At 32.5% G+C, this 14,565-nt stretch overlaps 2 protein-coding genes and 1 long non-coding RNA gene across 7 annotated transcripts in view; 2 read left to right on the forward strand and 1 right to left on the reverse strand.

Moving 5' to 3' along the window:
- The first annotated feature begins 277 nt into the window (after positions 1-277).
- On the forward strand, positions 278-2,061 carry Fntb (Farnesyl transferase beta subunit). Of its 4 annotated transcripts, none has more exons than XM_076412879.1 (9): positions 279-446; positions 499-642; positions 702-814; positions 866-991; positions 1,040-1,219; positions 1,271-1,400; positions 1,449-1,578; positions 1,632-1,840; positions 1,896-2,061. In XM_076412879.1, exons 1-9 carry the CDS (start codon positions 354-356, stop codon positions 1,986-1,988), a joined length of 1,218 nt encoding a protein of 405 aa, XP_076268994.1. In that variant the 5' UTR covers positions 279-353; the 3' UTR covers positions 1,989-2,061. The 4 variants fall into 4 exon arrangements, with proteins under 4 accessions (XP_076268991.1, XP_076268994.1, XP_076268992.1 ...); XM_076412880.1 differs by having other exon boundaries at positions 281-446; positions 1,049-1,219; XM_076412876.1 differs by having other exon boundaries at positions 278-446; positions 1,040-1,400.
- A 518-nt stretch (positions 2,062-2,579) lies between these two features.
- The window catches only part of LOC143201664 (unc-112-related protein), a 40,371-nt gene continuing 28,385 nt past the window's right edge, over positions 2,580-14,565 (forward strand). Inside the window, exon 1 of one of the 2 annotated variants that reach the window (XM_076412864.1) lies at positions 2,580-2,859. In XM_076412864.1, the coding sequence (XP_076268979.1) occupies positions 2,736-2,859 (124 nt within the window). In that variant the 5' untranslated portion in view covers positions 2,580-2,735. Of the gene's footprint in view, positions 2,860-7,609; positions 7,721-14,565 lie in introns of those variants that run through there. The other variant, XM_076412866.1, reaches the window with a different exon arrangement.
- On the reverse strand, positions 10,226-11,938 carry LOC143200737 (uncharacterized). Its single transcript, XR_013006801.1, has 3 exons — positions 10,810-11,938; positions 10,397-10,648; positions 10,226-10,312 (listed from the first exon to the last, which is right to left on the reverse strand). It is a non-coding gene; the product is annotated as an uncharacterized LOC143200737 (long non-coding RNA).

Consider the following 14,565-nt stretch of genomic DNA (forward strand, 5'->3'; position numbering starts at 1 on the left):
ATGGAGGTGTCTAGATCTATTAATTAATTTATAAACTTGCTTATTGTACTCATAGAAATACAGGCATACGAGTTTTTTGAACTCTTTCCTTTTATTTTATGATATCCATCTATATAAAAAGCCAAAACGTTTCAGAAAAGAATATACTCTTTTATTGATGGGTTATATATTATTTTTTTGTTCAATTATGTTTAAGTCATTAAAGCTAGAATTTTTTATTAATAGTAATATAATAGGTTTTTACGATACTTCAAACAATCCTAATCTAATTGACAGCAATACAAGAGAAAAAGAGTTTGGTTATGTTGGTCCAAATCTGTTGTATTATTTAAATTTTTGTATTTTAACAAATAATGGAAACGATTTTGCAACTAAGAAATATAAATGAAATTAAGAAATACCTAACGCACCCGGATAGTTGTTTAAATAAAACGACAGAAGATCAGGTATCATTTTTATTATTAGAGAATACAGTGATTGCATAGATTTGTATCGCAGATAACCGTGGAAAAGTTGGTTTTCAAAAAATTCGAAGAGCTTCATAATTGTCTGAGAGTAAATGAGAACTTGCCACATATATTCAAAGAGCAACATAAGAAGTTTTTATCAGATAGCCTGGCATATTTACCATCTTCTTATGAGGTTTGACTGACTTGGGTTATGTAAAAATATTGATTTATTTACTAAAAACTATTTTGTAGACTTTGGACGCTAGTCGGCCGTGGCTGTGTTACTGGATACTGCATCCCTTATCTTTATTGGGGGTTAAACTTGAGGATAGTTACAAAAATAGAATTGCAAATTTCTTAGCTAAGTAAGTAACCGTCAGGGTGTTTAATAAAGCTTCTTTTGATTATTTTTCTAGATGTCAGAGTCCGAACGGCGGTTTTGGCGGCGGCCCAGGACAGTACCCCCATTTGGCTCCGACTTACGCGGCTGTGAACGCCCTTGTTATTTTAGGAACCGATATGGCTCTTAAAGTCATCAATAGGTAATCATATAAAGGAGGGTGCTTTCAATTTCTACTTATAGCATTGAGACATTTCAGGCAGAAACTGTTTGAATTTTTGCAAAGTGTAAAGCAACCCGATGGATCTTTTGCTATGCATGTTGGCGGGGAGGTAGATATAAGGGGAGCCTATTGTGCATTATCTGTAGCCAGCCTGACTGGAGTCCTTACTAAAGAACTTGTAAATAACACTGCCGAATGGATAATAAGGTTAGTTGAGGAATGTATTGTTATGGTTATACAGTTAAGGCTTTCTTTCAGTTGTCAGACGTATGAGGGCGGATTTGCCGGTTGTCCGGGATTGGAAGCTCATGGAGGTTATGCATTTTGTGGTTTGGCTGCTTTGGTCATCCTCAATAAGGGTCATATGTGTGATAATCAAGCCCTCTTGGTATGTGTAAAGGATGTTAAAGTTGGTTATTAACTAAATTCCCCTTAGAGGTGGTTAGTTCAGAAACAAATGGGCCTGGAAGGCGGTTTCCAAGGAAGAACAAATAAGTTAGTAGATAGTTGTTATTCCTTCTGGCAAGGAGGCGCTTTTCCCTTATTATACACATTGTTGATGAAAGGTATCGTGCTATGGTACTACAAAAAGAAATCAATTTTGAATTGTATTTTGTAGAGGGCATAACGCCGAGTGGTCATTTGTTTAACGAGGGGGCTTTACAAGAATATATATTGATATGTTGCCAGAACCATCAGGGTGGGCTGGTGGACAAACCTGGAAAACCACGTGATATATATCACAGCTGTTACTCGATAAGCGGCCTGTCCATAGCTCAACATTTTCTCGACCAGAAGCATGTCTTGAGCTCATTCAGGAATGAATTGGTAAAGTGGGTCCACACGCGAACAGTCTGAGAAATAATGGGATTTATTATTTCAGGCCAGCACTCATCCCCTGTACAACGTACGACCGGATCTCGTACGCAAAGCCTTGTTGTATTTTCACAGTTTGCCTTCCAACACAGCGACATGACACCATTTCAAAAGCACACCACACCAGTACGATAAACTAGCATCTGATACCACGGATTTTCGCCTAACACCTTGTCCAGTTTTTAAAAATATCCTACATTTCACATTTTATTACTCTTAATTTAAATATATTTGATTCAAAAAAAAATCATGTTTATTTTGTTTCTTTCTTTGACATTTAAAAATCTCCGAAGTTGACGTTTGCCTGGCACTGTTGCCATTTAAATTTTTTTGGAATTAACTAAATATTTGAATATATTTCCAATGGTATATTTTTACAAATTAGTTAACTTTAAAAATCCATATTGTCGGGATAATATATTTCCTTTATTTTCTATAGTTTAAAAAAGAAACTATAACTTTGCTGATGTCATATTCAAATTTAATTAAGAGTCAAAATATTATAAAAATGTTAATTTAGTAATGTGTTAAGTTGTCGTTATATTATATTATGAAACTACAATAGCAGTGATAGAATTATTTAGTAGACAAAATAATGTAATCAATATTAAATTAATTTTTTAGGCATCTAAACATACAGTCAGTATCATGTTTGCGACACAGTTTATCCCTACCAAACTATGCAAATGTCAAAACTGACAAGGCCGTCACGTCAGTCGTCAAATCGTAAACAGTGCATCGGTTAGCGGGGCTGAGAAGTATTTGTGGTGTTGATATAATGTTTTTTTGTGAAGTGAAATAACGTGAAATTGGAAATAGTGCACCTAGTAAATAACCAGCCGTAAAAATGATGGGCGACGGGTCTTGGGATCTGCGTGTTTTCGTCACGGACCTGCAGACCGAGCGACAAATCCGTGTGAAGGGTGATGTTCACATAGGTGGAGTAATGCTGCGATTAGTGGAAGACTTAGGTCAGTGGATTTTCATCCAAGTAGTATACGTAATCTCCGTTTTCGCGGATAACCTAATGGTTCGCCCGATAACGTCATTGTTATAAAAATACGAGCTCTTTTTCGTGATTAATGCACGTATTATTCTCTCCGAACCGCAAAACTGGTAATGTAAAACGATAGTAGGCGTCCAAAAAATTTCATGTTATCCGACCAAACGCTTGATTTCCCGGAACCGTTCGTCCTGGACCCTCTCGGTTTTACGATACCCCTTCGTAGGAAAAACAACCCTTAACCTCAGGTCGACCGTGAAAACAAAACGAAACGAATAAGAATACGCCGCTGACGTTTCACTCAAGGTCGACGTCGATTAACTCTTAAATGCCCATATAAGACCATGATCTTACTGTGATTGAAAATGTTGCATGCATGTCGAATAGCGCGGGGTCTTTAAACTCATTTATTTATTTAGAAAAAAAGAACGTGTTTGTACAGATGTCTGGCGCTTGTAATTCATGCGTGATGCTTGGAAAATCGGAATTTCTTAGGCGAACTGTAACGTTTTATAGTATTTTTTATTTCGACCGGTAGAGACTCGGTAGATAAGAAATCCACTGTTTACATTTGTGTTTGTGTGTATTTGAGATGTTTTTTTTTTTCGAGCAACCGTTACGGGATATCAACCTTGGGATTATTTGTTTTTTTTAAAGCGTTTAAACTGATATCGCGTATAGTTTTATGATTTCTGTCGAAGTTTCACATTGGTCGGCGCGCGATACTCAAGGAGCATATTTGGGTCATAAAAGTGGAGTCATCATCAGTTATAACAGTAGCCCAGTTCATTTCGGATTTAATTTGTTTGGCATTGAAAAAATAACTTTGGTTTGGCTCGAATTTTCTCTGGTCTATTTATAAGTTGGTGGAACAAATCTAGCTTTATGAGAAACATCTTGATGCCTATTACACACGCTTCTATTTTTTATGCGTGAAAATTATAGTTTTCTATCATTCAAAGCTTATTTTGTCGATTTAAATGCCCTTAAAATTGAATACCTCGTCTTATAGCCTGAAATAGTTGATTTAAAACAAATATTATAAAATCTGTGAGATGAGGCATGTGTTAGACGCCCTTTTAGTTCTGCTCCGCCGACGTTATAACACATTCTTAAACGTTTCGTTAATTTGTTCTGGCATTAAAATGGGAAGCGGCTTAACTATGATAAAACCTTTAAAGGTCACGAATTTTATTAAAAAAGTGGTCGAATAGGTGCTATGTGTCTTATAATTGTGACTGTTTTATTAGTTAGCTTGACGTATATAATGTTTTAATCTCGAACATAAGTTTCTTTTGACAAGTTTCCGATATTCTTTAAACGTCAATGTCAGAACAAAATAAGCTTTTTTGCATCCCTTGTAATCGTCTTATTAATTTTTTGTTCAGCGGAAATTATTTTGTTGAGTTGTGACAGTTTGTCAGGTTATAGTAATATAGGTTGTATCTTTTTAAACTTGTCAAATTTCATTGTCAATAAACTATAGGTCATCTTTACATTAGTATTGGTAAAACAAATGCAACGACGTATTTTTTAAACAAAATTACATTCCTTAAATGTCACTGTCAAACATATAATAGATAATTTTGGGAAACTTGAGTTGGTGATTCGCAAATTTTTGACATTTGTTAAATGTCATTGTCAACATAAAAAATGGGTGCTGGTTATTTTTCTTCCATTCTAATAGTGATTATATTGATGAACTTATGATGATGAATTAATGACAATTTGATAGGAATTTAAACAATAACAGCAGATCGTAGTGTTAAAAAGATGTAAAACATTCTTGAAATGCCACTGTCAATAAGATGTAGGTTATCTTTTGACATTTGTTAAATGTTATTTTCAATAAAAAATCGGGTTATAATCCTCTTCTTCTTTATCATTCCAGTAGCAATTAATTTGTTGATTTATGATTACGGTTTGACAGGTATACCATATTTAGGACAGGTTGTACTTTTCAAAAAAAATGCGTCCTATATAACACTATTATTAAATGTTTTAAAAATGTATTAAATGTCATCGCCAACAAGAAATAGGTTATAATTGTCTACTTCTTTTTCTCTCATTCTGACAGTGATTATTTCATTGAATTTATATTTGTAGTATGACGGGTATAAGACTGTAGCTTATAGAAATTTTAGTATTGAAAATCAAAGGCATCCCTTAAACAACTGTCAAGAAAATTAGATCATCTTTGCCAAAGTTTTGACATTTGTTAAATATCACAAATGTCATCAATAAAAACTAGGTTATTGTCTTTTTTTAACACTCTTAAAATAATGTTGATCAAAATGACAGAAATTTTAACTTTTGACAGACAAAACTATAACATAATTTATGACAGTTTGTAGAACCGTATGTGTAACTCAGGTTTCTTATGAAAATAATATGTTTTAGATAAAGTTTTTGACATCGTCACTGTTAAAAATATATATATATATATATATATATATATATATATATACATATATATTAAACATATATATATATATATATATATATATATATATATATATATACATATATATTAAACATATATATATATATATATATATATATATATATATATATATATATATATATATATATATATATTAAACATATATTAAACATAACTTTAAAACCAATAATTCAGTAAACATTTAAAATCAAGTACCAAAATTCACTGAAGGATTAAAATTAACTACCAATTTTAAGGTTTGTCAAGAATAATTAAAAGGTTTTTAAAATGTTTGAGAAATATCTTTAATTTTTTTGAAAAAACTATCGGAAAATGTCGGTTAGCAAAAATATCGCATCCCTAACCGGCAGTTCGATAAAATGTCACACCATCGACACCTATTTAACCTCGCCGATATCACAGTACAACGATCCAAATCGAATTCGATTTTCCCACCGCATGGCAATCCAAATATTTATTTTTCCCGTGGATGGCTCGGAATCTGACGCGCGCCCACTGCGGCATCCGGTTGGGATTTTTTCGATCGCCACTGCCCACCCGAGTTTTTCGCACCAAAGTTGACGCCTTCCGCGAGAAGAGGAAAAAAAGCGAAACTAAACCCGCAGTGGGCCGTGGAAATTGTCAACATCACGTCGAATCCTAAGTTACGACATGCGTTACCAATCGGGCGCGCTGCCTACACCTGTTCTAATTGGGCGAATGAAAAAGGTTAAATTGCAAGTTGTATGTTGGAAATATTCATCCTTGTACTGTCTTATTTTGTAATAAGCAAAAATATTGATTTATAATAGTAGTATTTGAAAATAGTAGTATTCTAAAAAAGGTTTATTTTTAAATTACAAGAGTGATTATTAAGATTTTACGAATTGTTCCAACTCGCGAAATTCCTTTTTATCCATTTTTTTCACAATAACAAAAGTTGCTTCACTCAAAATGTTATAATTCACAAACTAATAATCCGACAGCAGTCAAATTTATATACGCACCTTTTGAGGGTTAGGGCTAACTAAAAAACATATGGATATAATTCTAGTAGCGCCATCTATGTGTCAGGCCGGTGTCTTTTCAATTGACCTGTTAGATGGTTAAATAAAATGCACAAATTGTAATTTTGAAGTTTATTTTAATATTAATAATAGCTTGGCAAACTTTTAAGAGCACATGCAACTGCAATACTGTATAAAATTTGTGCTTAGACATTCATCCACATATTAAATTCTCCTATGAACTCTTAAATTAGATCTCTGCTTAGTTTCATTTACTTTACTTGACTTCATTGACAACATTCGGGCTGATTAAACATCGGTTTGTCATGAAACATATATTAGGCTGCAAAAATTTGATGAAATCGCATTATCACATATATTAGTATATCTCATCGGACTATTCTAAGTACAAGAAACCAGACATTTGATATTAGCTTCTTGTAATATAATTATAATGGGATTTGATTGATACTTGTTGAAGATTTATATTTAACTAGTATTATTGTCTGTATTTTGAGAATATACGGTCGTCCAATGGTTTTCTTTTCGGTTGCCATTAGAATCTTTTAGGAATATATACTGTCTTCATGCACACTTGTAAAACTAAACCCATTAAGTTATGTTAAAAATAATTTTCTATATAATTTAGCAACTGAAAAAAGAACATTATTAGGCCTAACCTCAAATTCTATCAGCAGTGTTAATTATGTGGATATTATGTTTATTATAAACCTGACATATAATTAAAGATAGTTAAAATAGTAAATACATCAAACTTTTCAGATAACGGAACATTCATCAAATCCCCAGTGGCTTATTAGCGATTTATTCTAAATACTTATTACCCGTTAATTATTGAATGTAACAATTATCTCTTATCTGTAATTTATAGCATTAGTTTTACGAAACCATTTCATTGATTTGTTTTAATTCGAATTTACCTGGCATTTGTTGATATGATGTTACGTTACATTTTATAGCCGTGTAGGTTTTGTATAAATGGATTCTTGTTTTCCGTTAATATATAGTATATCAAATGGTATGCTTGATTGTTTCTAGATCTATTAAAATATTCCAAACGGTCGGAGCGTTTGAATAAATACATATTTATATCCGAAACATTTGAATAGTGTTTATCAGAAACGGATGCCATTTTAGTTTAATATTAATAGACGCAGTTGGCGTGTAGACATTTTCAATTAAGCGGCTTTTATCTTGTTTTTGCGTGTGATATGGTCGCGTTACCTTCCAGGCCCATATCAGCGGGCACGTTGCCGTGTAAATAATTTTTTTCGTCGCCGTCTGTTCCACCCGGAGGGGAAAAATCATGGTGTGACCCAATAAATCACTGTGTAAAAATCGCTATTGCACGAGCATCGGTAGGCCTGACATCGGAACAAGTAACAGCACTCCTAAGAATTTTTTGAAATGATTTTCATTGTTGGTTGTTTATATAGTTACCGTTATCCGATATTCTTTCGTTCTCTGGTTCGCCTTCTTGATGCGTTAGTCAGTCGCCTCGTCATAGGAACTCGTGATGTTTTTCCGGGAAGAGTACGTTATGGCCTGTTAATGGCGGGTTAATTCGTCTTTATTTCGCTTCCTTGGAAGTAGTTAATTTACGACTAAATGAGAGGTCGTCGAGATTAGGGGCGCTTTCGCCATTACATAATCGTAACGACGGTCTGCGTTAAGTTGCGTTCTCGACTAGACAAATGTGTTTTTTTTTTCGTTTGTATTTCTCGTATCGGATACCGCTAAGACGGGTGGGCGGGTTTTCGTAAATATTTAGACAGGCTTTCGTTTCATAAATGATTTTATTACGGTTCGATTTCTACAGGGTGTCGTTGTTTTGACGTCGGGTATCGTTCGGAGTTCGAGCGCCGGCGGGACGGTTGCCAAACGGTCGCCCGTCTATTTAAAGCCGTGTCCCGCGCGACGGCCGATCGTAACAAAAACATCGCGAAATCGGCGCCTACCGGGACCCATTAAAATCCCGGTTATTACGCCTCGTTAATCTCGTTGGTTACGGTCTCTTTCTCTCTCTGTCCGGTCTTAAAATACCCCGGTCACAATGAAGGCGACGGGCAAATGTCAATCGAATTTACGTGTGCGGTTTTATGATAACCAAACACGGAGTAGTTGAGGTACCGACGTCAGCAGCATGACAAATAAAACGTCAGTTGGATATGAACGCCGTCAACACTAATACGTCATGCAAACCTCAATTAAACAGAGTGAAAACGTCATCGATACATCAAGTCAGCGTGTTTTGCATGTGGTTAAATGGTTTCAACAATATGACGTATGAAAGTCGAATGTGTGAATGTGATGCGTCATTAAAAGACAGTGTAGAAATGTCACTACTATGACATATACGTCAAATAAATAACGGTAATATGGCATATGTCAGTTCCAGTAAAGTGCAGATATGTCAACCTTTTGACAGATAAATGTCAGTTGCGCTGCCAAGAGTGTATAGTGCAGAAATGTCACAACTATAACGTATACGTCAAATAGAAAAGGCACAAAATATTATCTATATGTCAAGTAAACGTCACTTGTATGTAATTAAAGAATACCAATAATTTGACACATGTCAGTGGCGTAGAGCGCAGAAATATCAATGGTATGACGGATAAGTGTCAGTCAATAACTAGTAATATCGACAACATGACGTATGTCAAATATATAACGCAGCAAATATCAACGGTGTGTCAAGTAAACGTCACTTATATGTAATTAAAGTATACCAATAATATGACGTATGTCAATTACGTAGAGTGCAGAAATGTCAAGGTGTGACACAAATGTCATTTGTAGTATCAATAAAGCATTTTATTGGCTGTTTTATTGGAAGGACTATATATTGCATATTATAGGGTAGAATATGCCCAAAATATCAAGTCAAGTAACCGTCTGTTGTATGGTAAATGCAATTATATTAATAATATGACAATATAGAGTAAGATTTTTTTTATCTATATAGCCCACATTTTAACTGCAAATCAGATTGATACAGCGACGCTATCCGCATGCATATAACGTACGACATCAAAACACTTCTAAATATCTCAAGTATCTCTAAATATAGTTCTTGATATCGAACGCATACATTTTTATGAATATGACCGCATTTTTTTAACGCTAGCTATTCTGGCATTTATACGAAGAAGACTCCGAAATTGGGCCAGGGTTATCACGCCTATGTCATCCGCTTGACTCCGCGCGGAGTACATTTCGCCATGCGAAAACTCGCCGTCAGTCCGGCGATGACGTCAACTTATCGGACACCATCTGTGCCATGGCCCGTCTCGATTAATACTTATTAATGGCTTAGGTCCAAGAGACTTTTGCAAATGGCTAAGCGCGATGGTCACCATTACCGATTTGTCCGATTGTTTATGGCTATGAACGTCTCGTAGTAATTTTTTTGTAGATATGGAGTTTTCGTCACACTAATCTCAATAGAATGGAGGATTATAATTTAATAGAACAATTGATTTTTTTTTCTTATTGTTCCCCGGCAATTAAATATTTTAATCAGTAGTATATGTAGGCGTGATTATATTAAAAAAATCACAATCATTACAAATCACACTATCCCCAAATCGATTCATTGATGTACTGTACGTGACTGTGACTGAAGTAATAATCTTAAAAATAACACTAAAATAACTATTAAAGAGTGGAAGTGAGTGAGTGAATATTGAGGACAATGAAGTAAAAAATAGTCATATCAGTATAACACTCGGCAAGTGTAAACAGTATCCAATGATAGCAAAATCATCACTATAAACTATAGACGTGTATTGGGTGTTTTATTATAAGGAGTACAGTTAGGAACACACAAATTGTAATTTTAAAATTTATTTTAATAATAGCCTTATAAACAATGACAATTCAATGGGTTCATATATTGTAAAAATTTAATATAATCTCATTTTTAGTTCAATCATGTTACCCTTGGCCTAATATAATCTCATTTTTAGTTCAATCATGTTACCCTTGGCCTAATATAATCTCATTTTTAGTTCAATCATGTTACCCTTGGCCTGATTAAATATAGCTCATCGAACCATTTGATCTACGAGAACCCAGATATTCCATATTAGCTTCTTGTAATCTATCTATGACTGGATTTGAATTGTTGAAGGCTTGCATTTAATTAATATTTTTCTGCGCATTTAAGAATATATGGTTGTTCAGTAGTTTTAGGATCTTGTGGAATATGCTGATTTTATGCACACTGGTAAAACTAAACCCATCATATCATATTAAATATAATTTCACATATTATCTGATAACTGAAAGAAGAACAAAATTGTTAGGGATTCAAACACACAACGAACAGAACAAATGAGGCTTAACCTCAAATATTATTAACAGTGTTATTTACCTCGACAATACGTTTATAAGATATTTTAATCAGGCAAAATTAAAGGTTGTTAAAATAATAAAAACTTACATTAGAATGACCTTACTGTTGAGTTTAAATTACCGATATTCAATATGTACCGGCTGCTTAGTGCCTTCGAAGATTTTTTGTAATTTTTCTCAGTGCATAAGTACATTAGAGAAACTCTAATCATCTATATACATTAGAATGCCTATTTATAAAACAAAATTATTAAAATAATGTGTAAATAAGAGTTGTAATCAAACAAACCGTCTCGAGTGACCAAAACAACTACAGATACGGAGCATTTTAGCCGACCTTTAAAATTACACTGTTTCAAATGTCAATTCTTCTTTTGAACCCGAGTAAGCACATGGAATTGTCACAATGTAGTTTTTCAAAGTTAGTCTATCAATTTGCAGGTGGCTTAGCTTTAGACACGCTAATAATAAACCAAACAAAATCCGGTTGCATAACAGAGTCTAAAATAAAGCGTTTTACGTGTTTATTTAAGCATCTTCAATTAATTGAATAACATAAAAATGCTGACAAATAAAAAACGAACTATAAACACCGGAGGTTTGTGGCGAACCAGGACTAAAATTAAAAACGTTATCTCGATAGTCGGGCATTCAAAGCTCATCTGCGTTAGCGGCGAATCGACGTTTTTCGAGTGACCTTTGTTATCTGGCTGGTTCAAGTGCACGAAAGCTAATTAGGCAGTTGTATAATGATTTTGGTTAGAACAGCGTCTCTCTGTTGTTATTGACGATTGATTTTTTTTTCGTTTCTCGATGAAGTTGGGGTGTTTCTCTTGGGCCGGTCGATTTCAGACGGTTGCTCGCTCCAAAAATAAAGCGGCCTATCAAACGCCAGATGTTACCGGTCTTCGATTCCTTGGCGTTATGAAAATGTTTATTATTTATCGTAGGAAGTGTAAATTTGGTGCCGCCGCTTCTGTAGGCGCATAACCGACTTCCTCTAACGCGTCCTTTCCGGAATTTTCTACTGTTTTCTTAATTTTTATCACAACCTAACGCGTAGAGGCGTCAATAATTTAACCGGGGAACTTGAATTATGCAGAACACGGAAATTTTAGTAATTATATTTATAATTATATTTTAGTTTGTCATATATCTTTAAAACAATAAACTCTAGAGCGATTTAACATCGATTTTCGTTTCTATCGCTACAAAATACATATATTTTGAGGGTTTCATCTTTATTCGAGAGTTAAAAATTTTTTGCACTTTTTCCATACATATAGTCGTTTTCATGTTTTCTATTGTAATATCCGTTGAAATAATCGCAGGTTAATGCAAATTACAGATATTATAAAGAATTTTACGCTGAATCGAATGATTGTATAGGGACTTTTCTATAGATTTTAGTTTTCAAGTTATATAATGAAAAGTTTATTTTCAAAAAATTAGTAAAATTTTGTTTATGTCATATATCTTTAAAACAATAAACTCTAGAGTAATTTAACATCGATAATCGTTTCTATCGCCTCAAAATACGTATATTTTGAGGGTTTCATCTTTATCCAAGAGTTAAAAAATTTTTGCACTTTTTCCATACATATAGTCGTGAAAATTTGCGATTTTTGCCATTTTCATATTTTCTATTGTAATTACCGTTGAAATAATCGCAGGATAATGAAAATTACAGGTATTATAAAGAATTTTACGCTGAATCGAATGATTGTATAGGGACTTTTCTATAGATTTTAGTTTTCAAGTTATATAATGAAAAGTTTATTTTCAAAAAATTAGTAAAATTTGGTTTATGTCATATATCTTTAAAACAATACACTCTAGAGTAATTTAACATCGATATTCGTTTCTATCGCCTCAAAATACGTATATTTTGAGGGTTTCATCTTTATCCAAGAGTTAAAAAATTTTTGCACTTTTTCCATACAGATAGTCGTGAAAATTTGCGATTTTTGGCAATTTTCATGTTTTCTATTGTAATATCCGTTGAAATAATCACAGGCTAATGAGAATTACAGATATTATAAAGAATTTTACGCTGAATCGAATGGTAGTATAAGGATTTTTCTATAGCATTTACTTTTCAAGTTATATAATGAAAAGTGTATTTTCAAAAAATTAGTAAAATTTGGTTTATGTCATATATCTTTAAAACAATACACTCTAGAGTAATTTAACATCGATATTCGTTTCTATCGCCTCAAAATACGTATATTTTGAGGGTTTCATCTTTATCCAAGAGTTAAAAAATTTTTGCACTTTTTCCATACATATAGTCGTGAAAATTTGCGATTTTTGGCAATTTTCATGTTTTCTATTGTAATATCCGTTGAAATAATCGCAGGCTAATGAAAATTACAGATATTATAAAGAATTTTACGCTGAATCGAATGATTGTATAGGGACTTTTCTATAGATTTTAGTTTTCAAGTTATATAATGAAAAGTTTATTTTCAAAAAATTAGTAAAATTTGGTTTATGTCATATATCTTTAAAACAATACATTCTAGAGTAATTTAACATCGATATTCGTTTCTATCGCCTCAAAATACGTATATTTTGAGGGTTTCATCTTTATCCAAGAGTTAAAAAATTTTTGCACTTTTTCCATACATATAGTCGTGAAAATTTGCGATTTTTGCCATTTTCATATTTTCTATTGTAATTACCGTTGAAATAATCGCAGGATAATGAAAATTACAGGTATTATAAAGAATTTTACGCTGAATCGAATGATTGTATAGGGACTTTTCTATAGATTTTAGTTTTCAAGTTATATAATGAAAAGTTTATTTTCAAAAAATTAGTAAAATTTTGTTTATGTCATATATCTTTAAAACAATAAACTCTAGAGTAATTTAACATCGATAATCGTTTCTATCGCCTCAAAATACGTATATTTTGAGGGTTTCATCTTTATCCAAGAGTTAAAAAATTTTTGCACTTTTTCCATACATATAGTCGTGAAAATTTGCGATTTTTGCCATTTTCATATTTTCTATTGTAATTACCGTTGAAATAATCGCAGGATAATGAAAATTACAGGTATTATAAAGAATTTTACGCTGAATCGAATGATTGTATAGGGACTTTTCTATAGATTTTAGTTTTCAAGTTATATAATGAAAAGTTTATTTTCAAAAAATTAGTAAAATTTTGTTTATGTCATATATCTTTAAAACAATAAACTCTAGAGTAATTTAACATCGATAATCGTTTCTATCGCCTCAAAATACGTATATTTTGAGGGTTTCATCTTTATCCAAGAGTTAAAAAAATTTTGCACTTTTTCCATACATATAGTCGTGAAAATTTGCGATTTTTGCCATTTTCATATTTTCTATTGTAATTACCGTTGAAATAATCGCAGGATAATGAAAATTACAGGTATTATAAAGAATTTTACGCTGAATCGAATGATTGTATAGGGACTTTTCTATAGATTTTAGTTTTCAAGTTATATAATGAAAAGTTTATTTTCAAAAAATTAGTAAAATTTTGTTTATGTCATATATCTTTAAAACAATAAACTCTAGAGTAATTTAACATCGATAATCGTTTCTATCGCCTCAAAATACGTATATTTTGAGGGTTTCATCTTTATCCAAGAGTTAAAAAATTTTTGCACTTTTTCCATACATATAGTCGTGAAAATTTGCGATTTTTGCCATTTTCATATTTTCTATTGTAATTACCGTTGAAATAATCGCAGGATAATGAAAATTACAGGTATTATAAAGAATTTTACGCTGAATCGAATGATTGTATAGGGACTTTTCTATAGATTTTAGTTTTCAAGTTATATAATGAAAAGTTTATTTTCAAAAAA

This window comes from Rhynchophorus ferrugineus, unplaced genomic scaffold (genome assembly GCF_030347505.1).
Source record: "Rhynchophorus ferrugineus isolate W39M unplaced genomic scaffold, kcgeb_rfMv2 rfM8, whole genome shotgun sequence".
NCBI classification, from domain to species: Eukaryota; Metazoa; Arthropoda; class Insecta; order Coleoptera; family Curculionidae; genus Rhynchophorus; species Rhynchophorus ferrugineus.